Source organism: Clytia hemisphaerica, unplaced genomic scaffold, assembly GCF_902728285.1.
Source record: "Clytia hemisphaerica strain Z4C2 unplaced genomic scaffold, Clytia hemisphaerica genome assembly, whole genome shotgun sequence".
NCBI classification, from domain to species: domain Eukaryota; kingdom Metazoa; phylum Cnidaria; class Hydrozoa; order Leptothecata; family Clytiidae; genus Clytia; species Clytia hemisphaerica.
Genome location: NW_027103595.1, coordinates 1,041,262 through 1,049,862, shown reverse-complemented (window position 1 = coordinate 1,049,862; position 8,601 = coordinate 1,041,262). Strand labels below are relative to the sequence as shown.

The 8,601-nt window shown below is 35.8% G+C and overlaps 1 protein-coding gene across 1 annotated transcript; it reads right to left on the bottom strand.

The window, feature by feature from the left end:
* Positions 1–386: 386 nt before the first annotated feature.
* LOC136801628 (ATPase ASNA1 homolog) lies at positions 387–7,392 on the bottom strand. The gene is made up of 9 exons (XM_067058267.1): positions 7,235–7,392; positions 6,606–6,753; positions 6,027–6,084; positions 5,140–5,230; positions 4,752–4,902; positions 4,186–4,293; positions 3,278–3,425; positions 1,920–1,978; positions 387–986 (listed from the first exon to the last, which is right to left on the bottom strand). The coding sequence occupies exons 1-9, from the start codon at positions 7,351–7,353 to the stop codon at positions 861–863; spliced, it is 1,008 nt and encodes a 335-aa protein (XP_066914368.1). The 5' UTR covers positions 7,354–7,392; the 3' UTR covers positions 387–860.
* Positions 7,393–8,601: the final 1,209 nt, after the last annotated feature.

The window sequence follows — 8,601 nt, the reverse complement described above, 5'->3', positions numbered from 1 at the left end:
TATAGCTTTTTGATGGAATGGATGGCGCTGATAAGTGTGAATGGTTTGATTTAGCAGACTCTATTTTTGGCTTTGTCTAAGGTGGTAGCCCATACAACTAGATCCAGGCCGTTATTGGAGAAAAACAAACAGAAAACCATGATCAATAGACCATTCTTTTTTTCAAATTTAGAAGGAATTTTCATGTTTTTATTATATTTTCATAAACTTTGTTGGGTTTTCAGAATAAATTTGTTTTGGGTTTTTTAAAAGGTTTTTGAAAACGTAAAAAAATTCAAGATAGCGGAATCCTCTAGTCAGCAGAAAGCAAAATTCGGTCAGAAGTAGACTCTAGTCTAGTTTTACATGGTATCAAGAGCCCAGAAACTACATCAATAAGCGCAATATTTCACCACATTTGTATAAACGCGTATTATCTCACGTTATGTAACTTAACTGAAAATTTTAAATCTAAATATTTTAAAGTAATAAATTCATTTTCCAAAATTAAAAAAACAAAACAAAAAAATATTATGAATGAGAAAAAAAATATTATTGAAAAAGTTATAAATATTTTGAAATCGAAATTTTAAATTGAATATTGTTCGTGATTGCAAAATTTAGTCAGGCGCTTTAAGGTGAACCACCCTAAAAATGGTACTTGGACCTTTCAGCTGAATTTCGGTCAAAAAACAAAAATCAAAAAGTCGATCGTCCAAAGTAGAGCTTATTTTTTTTGCAATTGTAATTAATCTAACCTAAGGAAAATTATTTATCAATCGATCGTCTCTTTGGAGCAGAACTTGTTGCAATTGTAATTAACCTGGCATAGGGAAAAATATGTATCCAACCCTTAAAAGACGCCTATCAAATTCGAACTGTTACGACGGTGGTTGATAAGGGTTGATTAGCCAATCAGAGAAGGTTTCAATTTGTTGCGGTCCACGAACTTCCTTCGGTAGAAGCGGTAACTTGATAACGTGGAAGTCTTCATATAAATCTGCTATCTAATAAAAACAAGCCAAGCGAAAGGTGAAATTTCATGATATTTATAGCGTAATGTTTCATACAGGAAGTTGCAAAATTATTGGCTCGGGACGCGTTGCAAAGGGGGAGGCGTAGATCCTCTTTGAGGGTAGAGTTGACGTATGTAACATTTAGTGGCGTTTGAGAGCATCGGCCTATAAAGAATGTCCCCGTCGCGAAATTAGTTAGATCGTCTTTTCAGTCGATTCTATAAAGAAATGTGATGTAGTTTAAGGGCGGTACCCTCCTTGGTGGAATATCAACAATGATTTAACATAGTGACGCGGCAATCTTCACTGGACTTTTTTGTACAGCCAAAAAACAGGACTCTCATATTTTTCGAAACCTTCGAACCTTTCGAAACCTTCCTTAATTTGGTGGGGAAGGGCTAGAAATATTCCAAAAATCCTTTGGGGCTAATCACGTTGGAAAGAGAGCAGTTTTAAGTTTTCTTGGTGAAAGCTAAGTTAAAAAACGGCACCTCAGGAAGCTATGGGAAAGAAAATCCATAGTATACATATCTGAAAATAAATCCAGGCAATGGGCTTTTCCAGAAATATTCCGTGTCCTACCCAACCAAGGAGTTCAATGCTATCTGAATATCCAGGGGGTCGGACCTTAAGAGAGAGAGAGGATATCCAGGGGGTACAGGACGAAATGCCTGTACATTCAGGGAGTACAGACAAATTACAAAGATATCCTCCATCCTTCTGTCGACTTGGACTTTTTTTTCAGGTCGGATATCCAGGGGTCTCTAAGCCAGACATCCAGGGGACTGTGGAACTCGAAAAATGGATATGGTCAAAAGGGGAGGGGCGGTACGGGAAATTTCAGAAAAAGCCCAATCACAGGCCAAAAATAAAGAGGGTTTGAGTCAGTGAAAAATCGCCAGGGTTGTTAAAAATAAGTCTTACTTCTTCTAAGTACTTCTTTTGTATATTTGACCTTGCTGAACATAAATCGCATGCCGAACCTAAAAGATTAAAAATGATAAAGTTTGAATACGAACATCAATCCTCTATGACCACGGCGTTCCAGGTCTAGCAATTCTCGCTCAATAGTACATCTTGTACAAGCATCAATGCAACGACTTCAAAAATTTAAGTGTCTGCCCGCTTGATAGGCCTGTAGAATTAGAACGCCATGTTTCTGACTGTATGACCCTGACACTGGGTAGAGTCGCTAGAACTTGATGTGGTAAGAAAATTTGCGACCGCACTGAACCGCAGTTTAGGGCGACTTGAAGACTCACTTTTTCTTAGCTGCTTACCCGAGGATAGGGGTGGGCGCAACTACTTTCCCTGGATTCCACTATTTAGCAGAGAGGCATCAAGTACCATTTTCTTGAGTTTATAGCATGACCCGGCTGAAAACCTGTTGAAACGTAGCCGAATGCCCTGCCTTCATAATTTTCTTGTTTTCAACAGCATTTCCAATGAATATCGTTCTGAGTGTTAACTTGACAATATAGTGAGTTTATGTATATGTGTTTTCCTGTGGCGGAGACGGTAAGTTTCTAATTTGTCTACATCCTAACTGACTGATGACGACGGTAAATCAGCACTTTTGCCGTCCTCGATTTTGCGGGTCAAAACTGCGAGTTTTTTTCCAGATCGCTTCAGTCAAACCACCGTCGTCCAAAATGCAAATACATAAACTCACTACTATTTTAACCATTACTTTATAATCAAAACAAATTCGAAAATACCTCCTTGTAATTTCTTAGGAAAAACCAGTTGATTGACAATTGTAGTTCGAATGTCCATATTCATTTTGGTGAGTTCTTGTAATTTGTGAGTTTCTAATTTCTCTACACCCTAACTGACTGAGGACGACGGTAAATGAGCAATTTTACTGTCCTCGATTTCACGGGTCAAAAATGCGGGTTTTTCCAAATCGCTTCAGTCACTCCACCGTCGTCCAAAATGTAAATACAAATATATCGCTACTATTTTAACCACTACTTTATAATCAAAACAAATTCGAAAATACCTCCTTGTATTTTCTTAGGAAAGACCAGTTGATTGACGATGATAGTTCGAATGTCCATATTCATTTTGGTGAGTTCTTGTAATTTGTGAGTTTCTAATTTCTCTACACCCTAACTGACTGAGGACGACGGTAAATGAGCACTTTTACTGTCCTCGATTTTGCGGGTCAAAACTGCAGGTTTTTTTCCTAATCGCTTCTGTCACTCCACCGTTGTCAAAAATACAAATACATCGCTACTATTTTAGCCACTACTTTATAATCAAAACAAATTCGAAAATACCTCCTTGTAATTTCTTAGGAAAAACCAGTTGATTTACGATGATAGTTCGAATGTCCATATTCATTTTGGTGAGTTCTTGTACAAGATGTTCTGTTTCGTAGAGAGAAAGGAATTCTGAGATGCATACACAGACGAACGTAGTGTGGTCCTGAAAATATTGAAAAAAGATATTGCATAGTGAAGAATCCTATCAAATAAGAACAGTCAGAAAGAAAAGACACTTTTTTATTCTGCTACTGGCAGTTTCATGCCACTTTGCTGACAATCTTCAGGCAAACACAACCACAACCACAGTTGCCGGAAGATTGTCACAAAAGTGGCATGAAACTGCCAGTAGCAGAATAAAAAAGTGTCTTTTCTTTCTGACTGACATCGCTCTACTTATGTATCAGGCACTGTAAAAAACTGAAGAATCCTATCAAATAAGAACTAATCTAAAACACCAAAACCAACCAAACCAACCATCTCTCTTTTTCGGATTTGTGTGGGGTGATTTCTTTGTGCTTGTAATGAACTGTTGTACCAATGGGCTCAAAACTCGCAGAATACAGATAAGACGATCGAATAAACCCAAATAAGTGAACAGCTGTGATACAAGCTTCCAGCAAAAAGTTTACTTTAAACCACTTGAAATGAATATTGATTTAATATCAAGAATCAGCCAAAAATCTGTTAACAATAATCCTGAAAGCGACAAAATTTTGCCACAAATAGCAAAACCTTATAACTGCAAAAAGGCAAAAATTAGCAAAAAAGCAAAATGATGTCTTTCGAAAATAAATCCGAATAAAATACATGCCCAGCTGGCACACAACGTTGTTTCAACGTTATATGGACGTTGCGAACGTTAGATAACGATGAAACAACGTTGTGTGCCAGCTGGGTGTCTATGATTTTTCTAGCCTTACAGGGTTTTGGAATTGGGCCGATACTTCTTTAATAACTGGTAGTGTTTCATCCAGCCTCGATGTGAATTGTTCTATGTTCATATCTTGCATCCCGAGGAGTGTGCTGAACTGTAGAATGAGAAAGAATGAAAACAAAATGATGGATTAAAAGTACTATAAGTGAATTAATTTTCGCATGGACAGAATTTTGCGAATCAATTCAACCAATTTCAACCAATTTCGTTCATTTTCCTGGAGGCTTTGGACAAAATTCCTCACTACGTTCGGGCTATTTTGAAATATTTTCAATGAACCTCGGGGTTATTAATCCCAAATCACCCTCCAAACCATGTTATTACTAGTACTAATAGGCTAAAAAATAACAAAATACATTTGATTCAAAGTTTAAAGTTTTACAAATTTTCTATTTTGTCAAAACATTTTCGCGAGCAAAAACTTTCGCGAATGGCCCTTCCAAGAATTGGCGAAAAGGGCCAAAATTTGTGGAAACCGCGAGAGTTTGTACGCGTAAAAGTACTCTACTTTGCACACTATGAACAAAGTTCTTCACACCATGTTACACTAACCTGTTGAATCATAGGTTGTATACGTGATTTTAGTGCCAGTAATTTCTCCAAAGATTTCTCCATGACGCTGGGAAAGGATATTAAGCGAAGCGTGTGCCCTGTTGGAGCTGTATCGAATACGACGACAGAGAAATCCATGCTGCGAACCAGTCTGGTAGAGAGTTATGTAAAAATAATTGGTTGAAATGATAATACTTTTACAGTGAACCATTCTTTATGATTATTGTCTCTAAATTATTTGAACCTCTATAACTCGAACAAGTCAACAATGCCTTATAAACCTTACTATTTATTTCCTTAAATCGAACAAATGTGTGTTCTCTGCACGTGTTCGAGTTATGGAGAATACACTGTACAAAGGGTATAATAAATGGGAAGCAATACTCACTTCATGACTTCAGCAAAACTCATTGCTTCGTCGATTCCAGGGAAAGCCCCCAACAAGTCTTGAAACATCTTTCCTCCCATTGACATGAAGTCTGTAAAACAGCACAAAAAGATTATGAGATCGAAAATCTATTTCAAAGTGAATCTGAAGGCCGGTCTCCACTTGCGCGTGTTCCGATCTCACTTTTTCAAGCAATGCTTCCACGCTATTGGTCATAAAGAAGATGAAGCAATTCCATTGGCGCGATCCGACGTAACGGCTGAAAAAAGTTGAAATGTGTTTAACTTTTTTTTCAAGCGCGCGCTACATTTTTATGACGTAATCTTTTTCCCAAGCAAAAAGGATTGAAGCCCGATTGAAGCCAAAAAGTGAGATTGCAGCGCGTGCAAGTGGAGACCGGATCTTAATAACTTCTAGCTTATAGACGGCCGACTTTCTGCCCTATCTATTTTAATTGTCAGAGTATGCAGAAAGTGGGCATCCAATTGGAAGAGTTTTTGCTTGAAATAAAATTGCAATAAGTCAAAAGACGATACAATGACTTTAGACTAATTACCTTAATTCATAATTAGAACAGGAAGGGCAAACCTTAACTAACCTCTTCTTCTATCAAACAATCGTAAAGGTTTAACAAAAAAAGAACAACCTCTATAATTAGTCCAGCAGAATGACCCTTATTCATAGAAACTTAATCAGAAATCACGATAACCCAAAGATAATTCATGATATGCACCATTGCAATGTCTTCCACGGACCCAACAGCTCATTGGTTGCAAGTGACGTATTGACTGGTTTTACGTCACTTACAACCAATCAGCTGTTGGATCCGTGATGTAATGTCAGAAGACATTGCAGTGGTGCATATCATGAATAGATCGATACTCTACCCTGGTCCTCGAGAACATCTTCTGGAAGTTTTGTTAACCCAAGATTTGGATCAATTTCCTAGGAAGAAAGTAAAAAAATGACTATAATACTAATTAGATAACCAATATAATTACAGCACTGTTTATATCTTATCAGTAGTCAAAACAAAGCTTTTCATCCCAAACAGAAATTGGACACAAACACAACAAATTAGCCTGGATTTTGTGAGCACTGATCTTACTGAGGAGCAATGAAGTTTAAGCCCGAAGGGCTAGAAGCGAGTCTATAACCTTTCTCAGGCAAGAAAAAGTGAAGCCTTAGATTGTATGCCGTATTTTTGACGACGGATTGAATCTAGCGATTCCCTTGTTTTTGAGTGATTTTTTTTTCGAAATTTAGCGGTAAATTTCAGCTTCAATTTAGCATTTGTATAAAAACCAGGCGGGCCGCGCTGGGCTAGGCAACTTTGGCAGGATTTGTTGGCTTCAAATCCTACCAACGAGATTCGCTTCTAGCCCTTTGGGCTTATACTTCATTGATAAGGAACCAATACATTTTGAGATCAAAAAATTCACATAGAATATCTCAATAAAACTAACCATTGCGAATAGATTTGTGAATCCTTTAACAGCAGTTGGTTTTCTACCAAACTTTTGGTCGAACGCATCGGAAATGTTATGTGCAGGATCAGTCGAAATGATGAGAACATTTTTCTTATACTTAGCAAGCTGGATTGCAACACTACAACTGCAATTGTAAAGAAAAGGAACACTTTAAAGATATCTATTTTTATGATATAGAATAGAGGCGTCTCTATATGCTCACAAAGCATAATATAAATGATAGAATTGCTCAAAATTTGTGCTCGTCCGGTGTGGAAGGGAGAAAAATTTGTTTTTCTTTTAGTTTAAAAATGTAAACAAATGGAGGGAGGTACGTCAAATGAAGTCAATTTTTGAGGAAAAATACAGAGTGTTTTTATCTTATATTTCAATGAACAGTCTTGAAGGTAAGAAATTATTTCAAAAGGTCTTTAACAAACAAAACCCTCAAAACTATTTCATGACAAAAATATCAATCAAAATTGAACTTACAAACTTCGGTTTAGAAACCAAAGGCCGGAAGAATTTTTAAAGACTAATACAAAACATCTTAGTCCCATGTAAAGAATAATAGACAATGCAATAACAATCTCATTCAACATCTTTCTAAATATTTCTCGCCATACCTGCAAGTTGTCTTACCAACGCCCCCTTTACCACCAACAAACACCCAGCGTAATTCTTTTTGATCCAATAAATGTTGGATGGAGGGTGCCATTTCTTCAAAATCCTCGTTCGATGCCATTTTTGCAGTATTATTTTATTATTATCTTATTATTTTTTTCTTTAAAAATAAATAGAGAAAATTTTTGTTTCTTATACCAAAAAAGGGGACTGCTAACTTAGGTGACTGCAGGAGAGAGAAAAGTTGTGAAAATGAAATACTTTTGATCTCTAGCAAATATCCAGCCAAAGAGAAAACTGATTCACCCCTCAAAATAATATGAACCAAAAAGTCAAAAAAGTAATCAATGGAAAGTAGAGCGAATTCAATTTCAAATATCTTCTTAAAAACACAAAGAATTTTAAGAAAATATTTTGAAATGTGAGACCTTTTCATAAAGTAGTATATTGTAATTTCAACCCAGCCACTAGACAAGGTATAAATATAATACACAAATTCAATTACTTGTATTTATTTTCATCCCTGCTAAAAAATAAACTTGATATAAATTAATTCGAAAATAATGAAGTGGAAACATAAAAAAAATTAAAAACATAAAAAAAACCATTCTATGAATGAAAAATGCTAATGCGATCCAGGAACATACTGAAAGAAAAAATCCCTAATTAAATTAGGTTAATACACGAAAAGCCCTACAAAAATTGTTCATAATATACCCTAATTCCTATAATTAATTTCTACATAATATACCGGGTGACCCACGAAAAAGTTCAGACGTTTCCCGACGTCTTGAGGCCGAACAAATGTCCCAAAGTGCTTGGAGTTTTGATATTTAGAAAGTAGATACCCTAACTTAAAATTTGAGCCATCACTTTTTTAATTTGACCAACTTGTTCTCTACTTATGAGCTTTCAAATTCACTTTTCGAAAAGTGTAAAAAACACGTAAAAAAGAGGTATTAAATTCATGCAATCAATTAGAAAATCACTTACAAATTGACTTATTTAACGAGTTTTATGACATTAATAATTAATAAAAACACCTCTGAAAGTAATTTTTGTTTAAAACAAGACTAGTTTTTATAAAAATTGGCGCTTTCATAGATTTTTTTCAAAAACTGTATATCAAAAACGTCTAAAAATACAAAATTTGATACCCCTTTTTTACGTGTTTTTTTACACTTTCCGTAAATTGAGTTTTGACTTTAAAAGCTCATAAGCAGAGAACAAGTTGGTCAAAATTAAAAAGTGATACCTCAAATTTTAAGTTAGGATATCTACTTTCTAAATATCAAAACTCCAAGCACTTTGGGACATTTGTTCGGCCTCAAGATGTCGGGAAACGTCTGAACTTTTTCGTGGGTCACCC

What these genes read in the sequence shown, in the direction of transcription:
- LOC136801628 (XM_067058267.1), bottom strand. Translation starts at nt 7,353, where the DNA reads ATGGCATCGAACGAGGATTTTGAAGAAATGGCACCCTCCATCCAACAT. An exon ending in AGATGTTCTCGAGGACCAGG is followed by an intron (nt 5,231 to 6,026) that starts GTAGAGTATCGA and finishes GCTGTTTTACAG; the next exon opens with ACTTCATGTCAATGGGAGGA. An exon ending in CGGCCCAATTCCAAAACCCT is followed by an intron (nt 3,426 to 4,185) that starts GTAAGGCTAGAA and finishes CAATATTTTCAG; the next exon opens with GACCACACTACGTTCGTCTG.